Source organism: Pochonia chlamydosporia (genome assembly GCF_001653235.2).
Source record: "Pochonia chlamydosporia 170 chromosome Unknown PCv3seq00017, whole genome shotgun sequence".
In the NCBI taxonomy this organism is placed as follows: Eukaryota; Fungi; Ascomycota; class Sordariomycetes; order Hypocreales; family Clavicipitaceae; genus Pochonia; species Pochonia chlamydosporia.
In genome coordinates, this window is record NW_019154052.1 from 166,808 (window position 1) to 185,171 (window position 18,364).

Consider the following 18,364-nt stretch of genomic DNA (forward strand, 5'->3'; position numbering starts at 1 on the left):
TAAGACATAACGCATAAGGCGCAAAGTTTCATGTTTCGTCCCCAGGACTCGGAGCTTGGCGCGTCCCACCTGCAATTTGGTTCAGGCTGAACCCACTGATCTTCGTGGTCGTAGCCACATTGCAGGTTTAATTTCTCAGCTCAAAGTGGACATCACATCCAGCCATGAAGCACCAAAGGTAGCGAGGCTGGCAACCTCTATCCACCAGAGTTGAGAATCCTGAGGTGGAGGGCAGTACTGACAAGGATACCTTCGTGCACGAGAGTGATCAGGCACCCAACCGGAACTGCGCTCAGCCGCACAATTGCTCATCTGGTTTTGCACCAAGATCACATCAAAGCGTGGTGGATTCACAGACAAATGCTGGTGTCGACTTCTCATGGGCAACTTGTTTCGCATTATACGCTGTGTCGTAAGATTTGCTGTTCATCCACTGTCTTTCATTTTCTATGACACCTCATTAGCGGTTTTTCGTTTGCAACAAAGGCCAGACGAGACCTTTTCCCGCCAAACCTGCCAACCGATCTGTCATGTCGTTCAGATCGCCCTGTCACGATGACCCTACCTCCATGAATGAGGGCGATGTCATCTTGATTGGTCACCACGATATTAGCAACTACAATCCGGGCCAGATACTTCCCGAGTCCCCTGAGCGCATCCGTAAGATTCGCTCTTGGCTACAGCCCACATCATACAATGATGTTGGTGGCGAGTATCACAAACACCTTGCTTCCCACCTACCCGGCACGGGCGCCTGGCTCACTTCAAGCGACGTGTATCGGAGATGGATTCAGTCCGAAAGCGACGGGGAAGGTATGCTCTGGATCAAGGGCATCCCTGGATCCGGGAAGTCTGTCATAGCTGCCAAGCTGATCGACGAACTTGCCAAATCAAACCCGGGTTGCCCAGTCTTATACTTCTTCTTTCGCCAGATCATCGAAGCCAACCATAAGCCTCTGGCCCTTCTCCGAGATTGGATGGATCAGCTCCTGGAATATAGCCCGCCTTTGCAGAAACAGCTTATAGCATATGTTGAGAGTAATCGGCCATGTGATACGATTCTGATGGAGGATATGTGGAAGGACCTGCGTGCTGCACTCGCCGGGTTACCGGGACGGGCCTTCTGCGTCGCCGACGCACTTGACGAGATGGACCATGGCCACGGCATGGACATGTTCATCAAAGAACTTGCGTCTCTCGGCCTGTGGCGGCCAAAACAAGTCAAAGTCTTGATAACAAGTCGCCCAGTAGCAACAATTGAAAGGCTGCTCAGAATGGCCCCGTGCCTTTATTTACGACTTCAGGAAACCATGGTTGACGCCGACATCTCAACATTTGTCGAATACACCCTAGCCAGGTGTGAAACGTCTATCCAAGCAAGCGATAAGCAGCTGATCCGAGATGCTGTACCCGGCCGGGCTAATGGGTTATTTCTCTACGCCAAGCTCGCCATGGACTCATTTCTGCAACCTGGTGCTGATATCAAAGAAGTTCTTCAGCGCCTCCCAGTCGACTTGAATGCTCTATACAATAACCTACTCGAGCAACACGCACGTCGGCCGGGTGTTTCCGCAGACATCCAGCATCTGATCTTGCAAGCCATCACTCATACCGCTCGTCCTTTGCGGTTGTTAGAGCTCGCAACCATGATTAACTGTGTCAGTCCGAACGGACCTGATGGTTTCAAGCGAGAGCTGAAGTCTACCAAGGATCTTATCCGGGTTACATGCGGACCACTGTTGGAGATCCTCCCGGATGAGACAGTCTCCGTCATCCACCATTCCTTCACAGAGTTTCTCAAAGGTATCACGCGATCGGTCGATGGTTGCTCTGGATATCCTATCCTGCAACAAGGATCAACACACTCCACACTTGCTCTTGCGTGTTTGCGCTACCTTCAAAACGGGTGCTTAGATGGTGTGGACGCTGTGATCAGGCAACGCCATGGGTTTAGCGGGTGGACCTATACCAGTTCTTGGAACTCTGGTGATGACTACTCAAGTTTGATACCTGAGCCAGATGTCCAGATGAGGCTACAACATCCATTTGTGGAATACGCAGTCGGCTATTGGCACCACCATGTTCACAAATCTGAGGCTGCCGGGCAAGACCAGACCCAACTGAACCTAGAAATTGGAAAATTTCTCGGGGACAGTAAATCGATGTTGGCCTGGCTGCAGCTAAATTGGCCGGACCACTCAAACGAAGGACGCATCACACAGCTTCATGTCGCCGCCCGGGCTGGGCTCGCGGCCTATGCCAAGGGCCTTCTCAGAAGCATAGATGTTGATGTTCAGGATGCCGTAGGGAAGACACCACTGTGAGCCTGCCAATCAATCCCCAAATTCGTCGGGAATCATCTTCATGCTGACTTACGGATATAGTTGGTGGGCTGCTTCCGAGGGCTACGAAGAGGTCACTCAAGTGTTGATCGCAGCCGGCGCAAATCCAGACCAAGGTGAACCGCAATGCGGACTTAGACCTCTACACCAAGCGGCCATCAGAAACCATTACGCAGTTGTAAAAGCTCTATTAGAAGCTGGTGCTGACCCTCTTCCACCTAAACTAAATCGCACCGTCAGACCGAGCCGCTCCTATTTTCGATCGATTAATTATGCGTATGTGGGGGATAGTCCACTCGAGGCTGCTTGTGTCAACGGCTGCCTGGAGACGGTGAATGCGCTGCTTCCATATATTGAGGATACTAATCTCACACAACGCGCCTTGTCTTGGGCAGCTGGTGGCGGGAAGTCCGAAGTCGTGTCCCGTCTCCTGCAACATCCAGAAGTGGACGTCAACGCTAAAGTTGATGGTGTCACCCCTATCTATCTTGCCTCTGAAGCCTATAGTGTTCCAACAATCGAAACACTCCTGCAGGCGGGAGCAGACCCAAGGGTAAGATGCGATAACGGTCATTACCTGAACTGTCTGCATGGAGTATGCCAGGTAGGGTCCTCTCGCACGCCAAATTACCCGGATGCTAGCGTCCTGAGAAGAATCTTCTCGCTGCTGGTCCAGCACGGTGTTGACGTCAATGATAGCACCCCATCCGGTATGACTGCGCTGCATGGGGCGGTTGCTGGGTCATCAGTATTGACGCAACTACTCATCGATGCTGGGGCTGATGCAAACGCCAAAGACAATGAGGGAGCGACGCCCCTATACTTTATGTCTCGGTATACCGACAGATTTGGAACACCTATAGACCCCATGGTGATCTTGATCGAACAGGGCCATGCCGACATAAACAATATACGGGGCGACGGGGACAGCGTGCTTCACTGGATGGTGGACGAATTGTCCGCTGAGCGTGTCCTTACTTTCTTGAAGTACGGTCCAGAATGCAACGTGCTTGACGGACGAGGCAATGGCTCGTTGCACAAGGCACTTGGCAGATTTGCAGAGTTCCCTGCTGTCATCGAGGGTATACTTCAGGCGGGAGCCGATCCAAATATGAAGAACCGCGATGGACTGACTCCCCTGCTCTGCATCCACCGTAACGACAACTACCATTGCCCAAAGCTTGTGGACATTCTTCTCAGAGCAGGTGCAGATCTCAACACAGTAGACCGAGACGGGAAAACCGTGTTGTTCCACCTGTTGCCATACTGGAACGTACTCTGGCGGGACAAGGCGGCTCTGGACAAGATTAGAGAGCTTGTCAGCCTGGGTGCCTCGACCTCGATCCGAGACTTCAAAGGCCGAACAATTCTACACGAGGTAGTCCAAACAATACCGGATGGCTCAACAAGACGTCTGTGCGAAGGGTTGTCCTGTGAAGCGGACCTCGATACCCTTGGAGGTCTGGGGCTTGATATCAAAGCCATTGACCATGAGGGGAATGGACTCCTTCACGAGCTTGCTAGTCGGGAGGATAATCACTATCGCGTCTCTGCACTTCTCCCGCTCTGGAAATACCTCATCGCTATGGGTCTCGACCTGGCGGATAAGAACCATGCTGGGCGCACACCGTTGCATATCTTGTGCACCAACGATGGACGATCTCCATATTCCAATCGGAGAAGTGTAATGCCAATTGACTTTGTCATCGCCCAAGCAAAGAACCTCGATACTGCTGACAACAATGGTATTACACCTCTGCACATAGCTGCGACTCGGGGAGAGCTGTACACGAAGAAGCTCTTAGATGCTGGCGCCAATCCAGCAGCATGTACTCGCGATGGTCTAACTGCTCTCCATCTCGCTTCTCGATGGGGTCAAAGTAATGTGGTTGGCATGCTTCTGGTTGCGATGGGCGCCGAAACACCGTCCATTGCTTGCAAGACATCCCGTACAGATAACCTGGGTGGCCGGCCAATGGCACGTCCTGTGAAAGGAGTCAACGCCAAGGCATATGGGAGAAACGAGATCACACCTCTCTTCTTTGCCTGCCGGACAGGGAGACCTGAGACAGTCACCCTACTGATTGAAGCTGGCGCTGATGCTACCATAGGGAAAGTTTTGGAGGCATGCGTACAGTTTGAGGAAGGATGTCGCTCATGTAAAACCTCTCAGGGGCCTGGAAACAGCGGACAGAAGACCGAGGACAATTGGCTCCTGGTGGACACCTCCCACTGCATTAGTCCCAGGCGGCAACGGTACACGAAACCCAACCCCCGCGACTACGACCTGGGTACAAGTGAAACCAGCAGAGTTGAAGAGATTCTGGAACTACTTTTCACCTCTCGAGCTGACCCATCGCAGCTAGGGTGCTACGCAAATGTGGATAGTTTGGTCGACCAGGCTGTTGCTTCCGGTAAAGATTATGTTGCTCGATGTTTGAGAGATGTTTGCGAAAAATATCTACCCAACCAAGCTACTGCAAGCAACCAAAGCGCAGGTCATGCGTTGGCCGGGCTCACGCACCATTTGTTGAAAGAAACATCAGGCCAGACGTTAAAGATATCCGGGTTCGTTGAACCAGCGACTTCTAATCAAGAGCTTTTTCGCCATTTCCTGAGACGGAGGGAGTACCACTTAGTGGAAGAGCTTGCTCGTCTTGGAGCGGACTTTCTCTGTGTGCCCGAAGAGGAACGTCCTAGCAATTTGGCGATTTTAGTGCGAGGTGGCTTATATGCCCTCGTGGAAAAGATAGGCGAACTTGTAGCAGAGTCGAGAGTCAGCCAAGCCGATTGGCACTCCTTTGGAGACATTACACGGCCCGGACTATGGTTCGCAAAGAGAGACGGTTTGAGCCATAAGGATGTGCCTGTACCATTCTTACTCGAGGCAGTTCAAAGAGACTCCCCTAACTTGGAAATGATGCGGCTGCTCGTTGATAAGTTTGGAGTCGATATCAACGAGCGGCGATTTGCGTTAGGGAGCATGCACGTTCCTGACGGAACGCGGCATAATGTACTTGTTCCAACAGACTCAGCGCTTCACTATGCTGCGAAAGGCTACTGCTGGTGGCACGCTCATCAGGCACTCCCTTATCTTCTAGAGGCCGGCGCAGAAGTCAATATCCGCAGCCACAACGGGGACACACCTCTCCATATGGCCCTCTTCAAAGGTGACTCTCCCGGCCCTTTCGCGAAGAATGCAGCAAGGACCTTGATCGAAAATGGGGCAGACGTCAACGCGATTGGAAATGAAGGACGGAGTATCCTGGCATGTGCAGCAGATGATGTGAACATGATCAGGCTGCTCGTAAGCCACGGTGCAACCTTGGCAGCCGACGCCATATTCCTCGCAATTAAAGTAACAAACGTGGCAGGTGTTAAAGAGCTTCTATCCCTCGGGGCAGACACAAGTATGCGTCGGGGCAAGCTATTCAGACCGGAATTCGATCCCGAGGGCAGGCGCATACATCCTCATTCGTATAGCGTAACACGGTTGATGGGTGTTCCATTGTATGAGGAAGTGTTCCCTTTGTATCATGCGGGAATGTCATCAGCATTGCGGTGGTGGCGACACCCAGGTGACTTTGCCGGGCAACTTGAGCCTGAAAGACAGATTGTTGAAGTGCTTCTAGACCATGGCGCCGACCCCTTCGCCAAGTTCCTGAGCCGAATCAATACATGTTGGGAAGCGCCTAGCGTATGTGACACCACGAAAGATATTCCTTCGCTGGAGGTGCCCGAAGCTCATCGAGAATGCACAATTCTTCATGAACTGCTCCTGGCCGGGTCGCTGGTAGATCCCTTCCTGAGCCTTCCAAGGCTAGACGTTAACCACCGAGATGCGAAGGGACGGACTCTGCTACTGGCAGCATGCCAGAGTTCACATGGCCCTGATGCTGTCCTTGACTCGAATAAAACAGAGGCGGGTTGGGAGGGCCATAATACCATTTTTCAACGCCTCGTCTCTCTCGGTGCCGACCTCAGGGCACTCGACAACTCTGGGCACAATGTGTTGCATCATATTATTGCGGGAAATTGCTTTGAGACTACGTTTTCCGACTTTAAGGTTTCGCTGGACAGCGTTCTTCGAGAAGCGCCGGACCTCATACACCAGATGGACGACGACGAGCAGACACCATTACACTATGCTTGCATCCACGCCGACATATGGAGAGACACTCGGGCAGCACATGCCCTTCTATCAGCAGGGGCCGATCCCCTCGTCGTTGACAAGAACGGAAACAATCTCCTTCACGTCCTCGCCAAGAGCTTGGACACCTCCAGTCAACTAGAACTATTCCAGATCTTGGCAGGACGAGGTGTAGACTTAAATGCGCGCAATAAGCGCGGCGAAACGCCGTTGCTTATATTTTGCAAGCATGAAAGAACGAGTTATAGAGACGAGCAAGACGATAAGCACGAAAATGTGGCAGATAAAGATGCATTGCTGATACTGCAAGGATTGGGAGCCGATATGTTTGCCAAAGATGCTCAGGGTCGAGGTCTGCTGCATGTGGCGGCCAGGACAGACGCCAAATGGTTCAAGGTCCTTTTGGACGAGGGCCTTGATGCCATGCTAGAGGATGAGACACAACAGACGGCTGTTGATATCGCTGCTGTGTCTGGAAATCAGGAAGTCTTGCAGTTATTTGAGCAGAACTCTTCTAGATGATAGTTTCCCAACCCAATTGAGACCTACCAGGCACGAATTGCCCGGTGGGGAGACCAAGGGTCCAAAGACGTCAAGTAAAAGAACAGCCAACATCGAACTTAGAAACACCACCAAATGCGACGTCATAATACGATTAGTACCGGCTGCCTCAATCAGGCTCTTATCGAAATACAGAAACAAGTCAGTGTCTTCGTAAAAGGGTTGTATCAATGAACAAATCGGACGCCGCTTTCTTCTCGCCATCAGAACTCGCCGCTCGCTTCAGACACCGTTATCCCTTCCCTGGCACTTCCCGCACTAAAGGTTCGGGAAACTGTTCCCGTCCAATTGCCGTAGTGAGCTTGGGGTCAACTGATTTATTAGCGTGGGCTTGGCAACGAGGAATCATCCCATTTATGGCAAAGTTGTCAGCCTACGGCACTTCTAGCCGTTTTACGGAGTCCCCAGCATTAGCTGCTGGTAAATCGTCGAGTTGCAAATCGACATTACATTCCCAGAATGTCTGCTACCAGGACTTTCCCAGGATGCATACATCCCATATCTAATCCAGTATTTTGCTTCCTAATAATAGCAAATAATACAACCCTGAATATTTCCATTTCCTCGTGGTTATCAACTCGGTTCTCGCGCCATAATCGCGGCATGGCAGTGCGGAAGACGAGCCTCAAGACCACGGTAAGGAATGGTGACATGGCAAGGACGCCAGCGGTGAGATATTATCCACAAATGGTTGTTGTACGTGAACTGACGGCTAAAGTATTGTGTGTTGGTCTGCCAGATTGGGACCAGCAGGTGGCGTAAGGACTAAACTACGGCGTCATAGGGTTGCAGCGATCCGTGTCGTTATAACCGTTGTGACGTCCAGTTTCTCGTATTTGCCCCCGGCAAGCCGGTCTGGTCGATGCGGAGTTCCGGCTATTAGGTGTACCACATACGTCAGACATCTCCACGACAAACAATTACCTGGCCAACAAGGGCTGAAAGTATCAGCGGAGCGTGTTTCAGTCATCACTTCTCCAAGTATGAGACAGTAATTTATATATATATATATACCTAGGTATATATATATATATAAATATTACCTAGGTATATATATATATATATGTTCATAAAACCACTGACACAGGAACAAGCAGATCCACACCAATTGATAACCTTCCGTACATTCATCCAAATCGGCTTGGCTTTGACCACCGTGCACGGAACTGAACAGTATTCCATCGAAACGCATTTATTCAGAAAGCAATGAGATCCGCCGCCTTTATTGGACCTCTTGCCCTGGGTGGTCTTGTCGCTGCCCAGGACGTCCAGTCAAAGCCATTCAACTTGATCGTACAATCTGACAGTAAAGAGCTCAACGGCCGAGCTTTTAGTACCTGCCATGAGGGTGCTGCGATCGAATCAATCTGTATTCTAAAGGACAGCAAAGCTGTCTTTAACCTCAACACCACTGACGGTGCTGAGCCAGGACCAGGCGGTCTTTCCGGCGCTCTCACTTGGACCTTGCCAGCTCGTATGCCTGAGTCTAGTATCCTAACACTTTTTGCTGAACGATGAACCCAAAATACTGATATAAATATTCCTCTAGAGCCACCCATTCCCTCGAGCATGTGGTTTTACTCTGACCCATCCACAAACGTTGCCCTACCACTTTTCTATCCTGGAAATTCCAACATTCAGTATGTTGGCTTCGACAAAGATGACCTTATGAACGTTGTTAGCTACCTTGACGACACAAAATCACCTCCCACTGGTCAGACCCCTCGCGTTCTCAAACAGTGGTACGTTTGCAATACGTACTACACGGGTTACACGTATCAAACTCTTAGCTGGGTTCTGGGCAACGGCAAGCCGCAGAATCCCAGCTGTGTTAAGGTGGATGTCAAGAGAAAGTTTGTGTGATAGAAGTGGTAGTAAGTTAGGGCAAACGGGACGAGGATAGCATAAGCACACAAATTTACCTTACATACATAATCTAAAGTATGATGCAATAACTCCTGGCATATCTGCAGTCAATCCGCATACTGTTCCATCGTGCTGAGCCAAACTGGTTTCATGCTCAAATTTTTGATTGCTGAAGGGGTGGACGTTGACCAAATGTCGCAAAGTCTGGCAGATCGACTCCCCAAACCAACCTACAATCCCATGCAGCCCGTTCGTTCCCTTTTTGCGATGGTCTTCTATGTGCTACTTCATCCATCTCAGCCAGTATATATTCACGGGGGATGCCTTCCTGATCAAAAATCCAGCGATTAGCGACTTCGATGGCTACCGGATCGTGATCACGACTCGCATCAAGGCCAAGTATTGTTCCACTAACGATCCACGCTATAGTGAACATGATGGTTCTACCGTTTGCCAGGGCGTCAAACAAGTACCCGCGATACTTGTCCAGGTGGTCATGCAAAGCCCCCCAAGCGTTTTGAAGAACCCTGCGAAGTTCGACAATTTCCACCCCGTCAATTGCTACACCTAACCATTTGTTGAAAACTTGAAGATGGTTTTTGTTCAGTAGATGGCGTACAACCTCACTGCTGAGCACATTTGTGGTACCCTCCCAGATGGTGTTGACGCTGACATCACGAAAAGCCCGAGCCATGTTCTCCGGCTCTTCCACTTCATCCATGTATCCCACACCTCCCAGGGCTTCCATGCATTCCTGGATGGATGCGACAGCTGTTTTACTGGCCACGGCTTTTGTCACCGCAGTAAGGGTCCGGAGGATCACCTTGGCATCTTCTTGAGACCGCGGAAGTGGCGCATACGAGGTGTCTTTGGGGATATCCGGGAAGGAACTTTCAGTGAAGCTTGTCAGGGCAATGGTGTAAAAGCCTAGATGCAGCAAGCCGCGAATTTTAGTCTCCAGGCCAGCCAGTGTTCGGAGGTGCAAGGGCAGAATCCATAGGGGATACCCAAAAACAGTGCGGGCTTTGGAAAAAGATTTTGCAATGGTCATACATCGCCGCATGCCCGCCAAAGATCCGACGAAAGCCCAGGCGCGAGTGACGTTTAAAATATGGGAGATGGTGCCAACACCTCGGTCCAACTCCCCGACCAGATGAGCACGAACGTTTTTGAGCTCAAGCTCAGCAGTTGGCAACTGCTTCGTACCTAACTTATTTTTAAGGCGATGGATGCGAATGCCATTCGTGACTATCTTCTCTCCGCCTCTTTGGTCTATGCCTGTTCGTGTGAGTGGTGCCAAGAAGGCACTGAGTTTGCCGCTGCTTGTTTTTGCCAACAGAATTGCAATATCGGCATCCGTTGCAGAAGAAAAAAACTTGAATCCAGACACCAGGTAGTCGCCCTCTCCTAGCGTACCATGTGGCCCGGTCTTGTTTGGAAGTGGCGAATACACCGCCCAAGTCTCAGTGTTTTGTACATCACTGCCCCCAGGTCGTTCTGTCATCCACTGTCCTGATGTCAAGCAATCTTTGCGAGATGTGAGACGGTGGTACACTTCGTGAAATGGATGGGATGACGGAAGACCCGGTAAAATTTCGAGCAGCAAATGTGCCGCTCCATCACTCATAGATAGAGGACAAGAAGTAACGGCGGACACTGGGGTGAAGAAATAATTCCTATCATAGTCAGCAGGTGGGAGTAAAATGATGAAATTTTAGGTGAGACGGACTTGGCGTGTTGAACAATACGTTTATACTCGCCAAACTTGTCTTCATAGCCAATTGCCACAGCGCTGTGACATGTGTTAGCAAGCAATCTTAAAGCTGATTGATAACTTGTGGGTGATTCACTAAATACGAACCCATTGGCCGCTCCCCATGCTCGTAGTCGCTTCCAGCCTTCACTGGTGACGAGTCTATCCACATCATGTTTGGCACCCCAGACATTGTATGACTTGACATATGGTGGCTCCCTTTCTGCATTGACCATCCACTCCTTGACCTTTTCGGATGCGGCCTCTGCGGCAAAATCCCTAAGCTCGGGCTCTACCTCAGCCAAAATATGTCCTGGCAGGTACCCTATTGCAGGTGTTAGCGCAAGGCAAGAGCCTCACAGACAAGACGTGTTGGACCAACAGGCAAGGAGACGTCGAAAGAATATGTCCGATGTGAATTGGTTTTCTGCCTTTGGCATAGAGAAAATAAAGCCAGATTCGGCTGTGGCCGGCGCCGCGTTAATCGAAGTCATGGCGAGATAAGCAGCATTAAAACTCCATCACAAGACAAAGCTAGTATATACTTATTATGGCCAACAGTCACTTTATGAGACACCAAACGGTCTCTACTTGAGCCCCTCTCCACCTCTTTCCCTTGAGGCAACGTGAGGGTTTACCGAGGCAAGCCACCGGGGTGTTGATCCCAGAGGCGGGGATTGGCAGGAAGAGGAGCAACGGAATAACAGTAGCGCCCGATCACCTGCACAATGAAAACTTCTTGCAAGGTGATAAGTTAGTCAAAGGAATATTCCAGTCCAAGGGGGGACTTAGGGTTCATACGACAAAGGTATGCCGTAAATTAACATCCTGGTCGTCAGTCCTGGTTATACATACTACTTCAAGCCACCCCAGGAGCAGGACAGCTTACCAAAGTTCGTGAAAGTCAACCACCTGGCTGGTCGGCCATAGCCCAGAATGTACTTGCAATGTGACATCCATGCTTCTTTGGCATTATGTAAGTCTAACATACAATAGGCTGTGACACAAGTAATAGTGCTCAAATGAAAGAGGCTGCTACCCAACAACGCTACTCGTACCATAATGATTCCCTGTTGTCGCTTGTGATTCTTCCCCATTCAAGCAGAAGACGGAATGTGTATATTTGCATGTCTTCTGACCGAATCGCCTTCGCGGCCCATGAACGGCCTTCTTCTGCAATATCTTTGGCGATGTCTAGGCCTTCTTGTGCCTCAGCCCCGGGGTTCTCCGAACTGAAGCCTCTAGATAGATACCAAAACGTACTCCAAAAACCAACTCCAAGCCTTGGATCCGCTGGCACATAATGCTTCCAAGCGACTAGACGCTCATCAAACCAGGTCCGAAAAAGCGCCGCTCGGTACACCAAGCTGCGACTTCTCAAAAATGGAAGAAACCGTCCACTGAACCCAGCACCATCCATATCCATCAGGTGTCGAAACTTCCAATTCGATTCAAACGGCTCAGCATCCGGCAGTCGACTATGAGATCCTCCTGCTCTGTTGGATGGGGCTTGTGCTGGATAAGTCATTTGGCTCCAGCGGGAGAATGACGTCCTCTGTGATTGGCAATCCTGCTTATCGCACTTGAAAACATCCCCCACAAAGGTTGCATTGATACTGCCGCAGCCGATCTGGTCCTGCTGACATGCACCCTTTGCTTGCTGATACGCTTCGTGTACAAATCTTGTCCTCAGAAACCCATCCGACATTCCATGCTTGGCGAATCCATCTGTGCTGGACCCTCGCCAGTACAGGCTATTATGCTTTTTAGTCCAGGACATGTCGGCTGTTGCATCGTAGGTACTCTTGTTTGCAAAATCCCAAGGTGACGGGACTAGAATGTCCGAGAAGCCACGAACCTTTGCCTGGCTAAAAATTGGATGAATATCTCTCGTACCCTCCATATAAAATGGCGACATGAAGAATCCGTATTGGCCTGCTAGATCAGGTTGGTGACACATATCACTCAGTATCCCGCCCCCTCTGGGAATCGGACCGTTCTTTGTTATAACGGAATGCGCCAGAATACAATTGGAGCAAACTTTGCTCCAATCATTCCAATGGTGTTGACGACTAAGAGACCTGGGCGGGCAAGTAGAAGCAACCAACTCGTGGTAGATCTGACGCTGAGCATTCTTCATGAAAACGGGGCGTTGTAACATATTCACATCGTTCCCCTGCAGCATCGAATCCATAGTCTCAAACGACTCTGGCCATGATTTCGCTTCCAGATATAACTCGTTCGTTGCATCATGTTTGCTGTTTTCAATGAGTCGAGATACGCTGTTTTGCCCACGTTCCTCAAGCGCCGTAAGCTGTTCGTAGGGTACTGAGACCCTACATTCATCTGCAAGATTGAATGCAATAAACATATCCGGTAACGACTTTGCAAAGGGATCGATCATCCGTTCAAGTGCGTCAGTCATCCAACGATGTGTTCCAGGGATATTTGGCGATTGCTTCACTGTTCCATTTACAATCTGAAGTCCACCTACATTCTTTTCGCTCTCCTGTATAGCTCGTATAGTTTTGATTCGAATCTCTCTAGGTGCAATACCCCAAAATGGGAGAAGGTCGTCAAAAATCTGATCGAAACTGTCGATGACCAGGGATCCCCGTGCGGTTGCAAACTCGTGCCATTTATGGAAGTTAGGGGGAGGCGGCAGCCCGTATCGTCTTTTATAAGAAATGACAGCGTCGCTTAATGTTTTGCTTGAAGCAGCCTGCGCGGCCCAGTTAGCTGCGTCAGTCGTTGCTTGACTGTGCAGTTTCTCAATAGCCACTCCGAGACTTGTTGCCGGAAGCCCGGCAAACCCCCAGTACCACATCCACAAGGCCGTCATAAAAATAAAGTATAAAAATACGGCAATTTTCCTGAAGTGCATCTTTGGAACACTTAAGGCGGTCTTCAAAGCACAAGAAAACTGTATATCAACCAGCAGCGCCGCGCTGGACGTCACTGTGGCAAGCGTGACAATTCTGAAAGGCTGCAGAGGCGGCATTATTCTCTCCGTGACAATATTTGACCAAAGAGAGGCTAGAAATATGAAGAGCGATATCCGGACGGCGAAAGATGTTGACTCATCAGATATCAAGAGGCTTGCGGAGCACAATATTGTAATCGACAGTAACAATGCATCAAGAACCAAAGACGGCAACTTTTGTAGGTAGAGATACCTGACTTCAGCCTCGTGCGCGTCAAACAAGAAGATGCCTGCGAACAAGATCCCATGTCCAAACAGAACAAGATACAGTCCGTTCTTCAGGTCTCTGGACAGCAAAATGCGAGCCGGGTTGCTCTTCTGCAACCGCATAACGAGGCAGATGATACAAGCATCAATTGTCGCGACAGCTAGCTGCAAAATAGGTACGCTCCGGTTAATAAGAGGGTCTGAGGAGCAAATTACCCCAGTCCGACCTTGTGAGTATGTCAGAGTTACTGACACACATATGGCCAATGCTAGCAGCCAACCGACCTGGACCAGACTGAGTGTCGGATGTGTTTCACCGTCCCGTATCCGAACTGCTGTGATCCTGCATATATATTGCACTAGATATACTAATAGTGGCAAGTAAGCCCACTAATATTGTAAATATATGTTAGTAGCGATGTAATTCATAGCAACAATTCTGTAGGGCGTCTTACATGTGCACCTGTCCACGAGCATTGGGTTTTACTAGCCACAATGCTAAATAGTGTTGTTCTACACGTAACACATGCGGCAAACAGGCACGGAGCAGCAAGTCCACGCGTAAAGTATTTTGCCCAAGACAGGCAATAATTGCGTGAACAATTCTGTGGCAATACTTGGCTCGATGAGACTGTCTCGGCCTGCCCATCCTGAGGATAAGCGCTTGTCCATTGATACGAGTTGAGCCATTCCAACGTGTTGTATGCTGCCAAGGTAAATACTAACGCAGTCACAATAAAATGAACAGGGTATTCTTCGGCGGTCAGCTAATAATTTCCAAATTTCAGGTCAGTTTAGGACGCTGTTGCTGCGTACCGAATGAAGCGCTAACATCATGACGCTTTGAGAGAACAATGATGCAAAAAGCCTGTCCGCTAAACAGTTAGCACAACTCCCGTGCATGATTACGGCTTTCTGACCGATCATATTAACAACATTTGTATTTGGACGGCTGTTTCCTGCGGGGAGTAAGGGGACGTATTTACATTCTTGCCGGTGCCCATCGAGGTAAGGCAGGCATTTCGAAAGTAATGCCATTCATGGTTCTTAAAATTGCATTGCCTCTGGTACAGAAGCTAATCTAGCAGTTGGAGGTAAAGATTTAAGAACTTAAACTTGAAAACCGGTGGAAAGCATTTTTGTTTTGGTACTGGTTTGCTTTTTAGTCACGTTTTGCAACGTATGATGCTAAATGAGCAACAGTGATACATATCGGAACTTCGTATTGCAGCCACAACACGGTTAGCCATAACGCCTAGTGACGAATTCACACCCGCTTTTGGTTCTTTCAAATTTAAATTAGGCAGGGTATTTGTGGCAAGGCTCATGTAGGCAATGTTACATCGCTAAGAAAGAGATGGTGACAACTTGTTAGACGGGTTCGACCGCGGGCCGCAATATTAGTTACACAAGAACAACTCAAAGGGAGATAGCTACAAAGCCTACGAAATGTTAGAAATATAGCCTAAAGCGTTAGGCCTAATATTTGCCTAAAAGTTGTAAGCCGCACCTTAAATTTAGTTGCTGCTCTGATTTAAACAGCGTAAACAGGACAGTTTAAGCGCAAATAAGGTTATATTTAGAAGATAAATAACTACTTAATAAAGCAGTTAAAGATAAATCTAATAATAAAAGTACACAAACTAAGAGCTTCTTACAGCTGCTTGAAAAAAATGGCGAAATAAACAGTACTCCATGCAATTTCACGTCTGCATTTGGCAACATTTTCTACCTCGGAATCTCCATGAGCCCTAACATATAACTGTCAAGCAGCTGACAATGGTAGCTAGCATGGCAACCGAGCTACTAAGTAGCCTTGTTGCGGAGGAGCCTTTTCCTTTGACGTCTATAACAGTTCCGTACAGCTGCGGCTCATAGGCTTTAACAGGTGGTCGTTCATCAATTGTCCCATTCCAACAGTACCGAGTGAAACACTGGTTGCACTTTTCTGGGATCGTCGTTTTGGTTCGCTCGAAACTGCGATGGAGCATTGCACAGCTAACACAAGTTGACCAATCTGCATCGCGAGTGCCATTTAATTGTGTTGCGAGGGCCCAGCCGTTAGTAATCATTGCATCGCGCTCACTGTTATTGAGGGCCAAAGAGAAGGTCGAGATGTTAGAGTGAAATTGGTAGGGGTAATTTGGTAAATATACAATGAGTGGTGCTGCATGGGTGGTGTTGGTTGAATTGCAGCCAAAAAACGTCGGCCTGGTATTGAGACCGAGATTAACAAACGAATTGCGTCCAGGCACCACCGGGAAGCTTGTGCCGTTGGAGATGGAACTAAGTGAACGTTGGTAGGTAGCCATTGGCGCGGCACCGTCTGGCCATGAGTTTGTATCGGCAGACGAGTCAACTGAGAAAACAACATCTACTTTTCGTTCGAGGAGGAGATGAGGGTGGTACGGAACATTCTGTCCGTCTTCGCCTCCATCGACGAGTATGAGGTGATCCGACGCCGCCGCCTTATTGACTGCCTTGTTCCAGCCTTTGAATGGGTTCGGTGTCCAGTCGGCAATATCATCGTTGGCATCCCCAATGGCGGTCAGAATATCAAGGATGATCTGAACCAGGAACTTTGGGACACCCTTTGGAACGTATTTGCTGTCGCCATCCTTAAGGCGAAGAACAATCTGATTAAATAGACTGCTAGACGTGCCCATAATGTAGCCGACGTTGTCAAATCCAGCAATGCACTTTTCGTTATCAGCAAGCTTGCCATTGTCGAATTTGGACCCGACATATTTGAGTGGCACAAATCCATTCAATGAAGGATCGGTTGAGCCCAGCTCCCATGGGTTAAACTCGAACAAGGCGTCTTCAATTGTTGTGTTCTTTTCCCCCGGAGCGCGGCTATCCGCAACGAGGAACGGTAGTGGTGTTTTTGCTGAAGAAAAGTCGGCGTCGTCTGCAATGGACGAAAAAGTATATCCCGGACCGCCGTCTTTGGCGTTGACAAGCTGGAATGACAGCATGCGGCCCCAATAGTCAGTGATTGATCTATTATATCCGGCATCATGCTTTTTGTCTGCCTGATCAATAATAGTTTTGAAGTAATCCTTGTAGTCCTTTGGTCCTGGTGGCGGTCAGCACAGTCATGGGGGTAAAGGGAGCAAAAGTGACTTGCCTTCTAGGATGGACTGCCCAAACTGCCAGATGGACCCTGAGTTGACCGCATTTTGGACCGTGGTGAAATTGTTCGTGTATATACTACCAACAAGCCATCCTCCGCCTGACAAGCCTGATATGTACGTTGAGCTTTGCAAAAGACCGCCGATATTGCCTTTTGTTGTGCTGCCGGGTGATCTACTGTCGAAAGCTGCAACTGCTCCAGCACCGTTTAGCATCGCACGATATCCACCTCCCGAAACAGCGATGCCAACATTGGGGAGCGCAGCAGAGTCAGCCTTTGCCCCATTCAGATACTTGTCGCTGTCGAAACCTGGAATTGCATTTCTTTTGAGAAAGTCTTTGATGTGAGAGATGGTCTCTGTTCGACGCCTTGGAAGCCATTCTTTTTCTTGTGGGCTGAGAGATGATCCGAGGCGGACCTCTGGTCTCTTGCTCGGGCAAGTAACTGCCCCAGGTGCATATCCATCGGGAGCCTGTGGCGTTGCTCGCTCATACAAGGCAACTAAACATGGTCAGAAGACTCGATCTCGAATTGTTTATGGGCGTCCACCACTTACACGCGCTACTCTGAGCAGCTCCAGAGTGAACGACAGCCGCATGGGCAGCCCACGGCAATGTCACATCTGAAATGGCAAACGCAACCGCCACGATCCATGCGGGATGTTGCATCGTCAACGATGAAGGAAAGGCGATTCACGTTCCAGTGCAGGCTCACAGAGGTAGTGAAATCGAGGGCGTGGGCGCCGAAAATCACGTCGAGTCCACTGTAACTCAACAAGATCAATGTAAGAGACACGAAGAGGGAAAAAAAAAACTGAAAAGGCGGAACAACGGAAAGCTGCGCTGTTTGGAAACGCCCAGAGCTGATATATCATCTGTATGACACGGCCTGCTCGGACATGGAAACTCCCCACCAGCTCGGCAAGCGGCCGAAAAGGGCGAGTCGTTGCGCCTTCAAGATTCAGCCAACAGGGCGCAGCAAGCAAGCAAAGACCCCTGTGGAGGTTCAACAACCAGTTGGATTGCTCAACGTATGGACAAGATGGCGGCGAAGTCGTGGCGTCTCTGTACCTTGTCGGGCCTTTCGGCTGACCCTGCCGGACCCTGCATTAATATGCCCCAAAGGGGTAATTCCCAACGGCAATTTTGGTGTTTTGGCGCCCGGTGTGATTGTGAATGACTCCAGGTCCGCTTCAAAAGGATGAGACTGGACAATGACACAATGACGTTGCAATGGCGGCGACTCTGCCACAGTCGACGTACATACTTAGCAAAACAAAGCCTACAGAGCAATGCTGCATGTACACAATTCTTATGCCCTTTCTGGGATGCCCTCCTCCTTGAAACCCGACACTCGCATCTCAAAC

General features: G+C 49.6%; 7 protein-coding genes across 7 annotated transcripts; 2 read left to right on the forward strand and 5 right to left on the reverse strand.

Annotated features, from left to right (window-relative positions):
• Positions 1–135: 135 nt before the first annotated feature.
• VFPPC_16967 (hypothetical protein) lies at positions 136–399 on the reverse strand (the record flags this gene model as incomplete). Its single annotated transcript, XM_018294719.1, has 1 exon — positions 136–399. The coding sequence occupies one exon, from the start codon at positions 397–399 to the stop codon at positions 136–138; it is 264 nt and encodes an 87-aa protein (XP_018136636.1).
• A 131-nt stretch (positions 400–530) lies between these two features.
• VFPPC_11243 (ankyrin repeat-containing protein) lies at positions 531–7,014 on the forward strand (the record flags this gene model as incomplete). The annotated part of the gene is made up of 2 exons (XM_018289488.1): positions 531–2,320; positions 2,385–7,014. 2 exons carry the CDS (start codon positions 531–533, stop codon positions 7,012–7,014), a joined length of 6,420 nt encoding a protein of 2,139 aa, XP_018136635.1.
• Positions 7,015–8,259: 1,245 nt separating this feature from the next.
• Positions 8,260–8,916, forward strand: VFPPC_11242 (hypothetical protein; the record flags this gene model as incomplete). Its single annotated transcript, XM_018289487.1, has 2 exons — positions 8,260–8,527; positions 8,603–8,916. 2 exons carry the CDS (start codon positions 8,260–8,262, stop codon positions 8,914–8,916), a joined length of 582 nt encoding a protein of 193 aa, XP_018136634.1.
• A 157-nt stretch (positions 8,917–9,073) lies between these two features.
• On the reverse strand, positions 9,074–11,166 carry VFPPC_11241 (Acyl-CoA dehydrogenase; the record flags this gene model as incomplete). Its single annotated transcript, XM_018289486.1, has 4 exons — positions 9,074–10,595; positions 10,649–10,711; positions 10,781–10,997; positions 11,055–11,166. 4 exons carry the CDS (start codon positions 11,164–11,166, stop codon positions 9,074–9,076), a joined length of 1,914 nt encoding a protein of 637 aa, XP_018136633.1.
• Positions 11,167–11,720: 554 nt separating this feature from the next.
• Positions 11,721–13,985, reverse strand: VFPPC_16966 (capsular associated protein; the record flags this gene model as incomplete). The annotated part of the gene is made up of 1 exon (XM_018294718.1): positions 11,721–13,985. One exon carries the CDS (start codon positions 13,983–13,985, stop codon positions 11,721–11,723), a length of 2,265 nt encoding a protein of 754 aa, XP_018136632.1.
• A 245-nt stretch (positions 13,986–14,230) lies between these two features.
• VFPPC_16965 (hypothetical protein) lies at positions 14,231–14,511 on the reverse strand (the record flags this gene model as incomplete). The annotated part of the gene is made up of 2 exons (XM_018294717.2): positions 14,231–14,252; positions 14,318–14,511. The coding sequence occupies 2 exons, from the start codon at positions 14,509–14,511 to the stop codon at positions 14,231–14,233; spliced, it is 216 nt and encodes a 71-aa protein (XP_018136631.2).
• Positions 14,512–15,613: 1,102 nt separating this feature from the next.
• On the reverse strand, positions 15,614–17,666 carry VFPPC_11239 (lysophospholipase precursor; the record flags this gene model as incomplete). Its single annotated transcript, XM_018289485.1, has 3 exons — positions 15,614–16,941; positions 17,077–17,499; positions 17,555–17,666. The coding sequence occupies 3 exons, from the start codon at positions 17,664–17,666 to the stop codon at positions 15,614–15,616; spliced, it is 1,863 nt and encodes a 620-aa protein (XP_018136630.1).
• Positions 17,667–18,364: the final 698 nt, after the last annotated feature.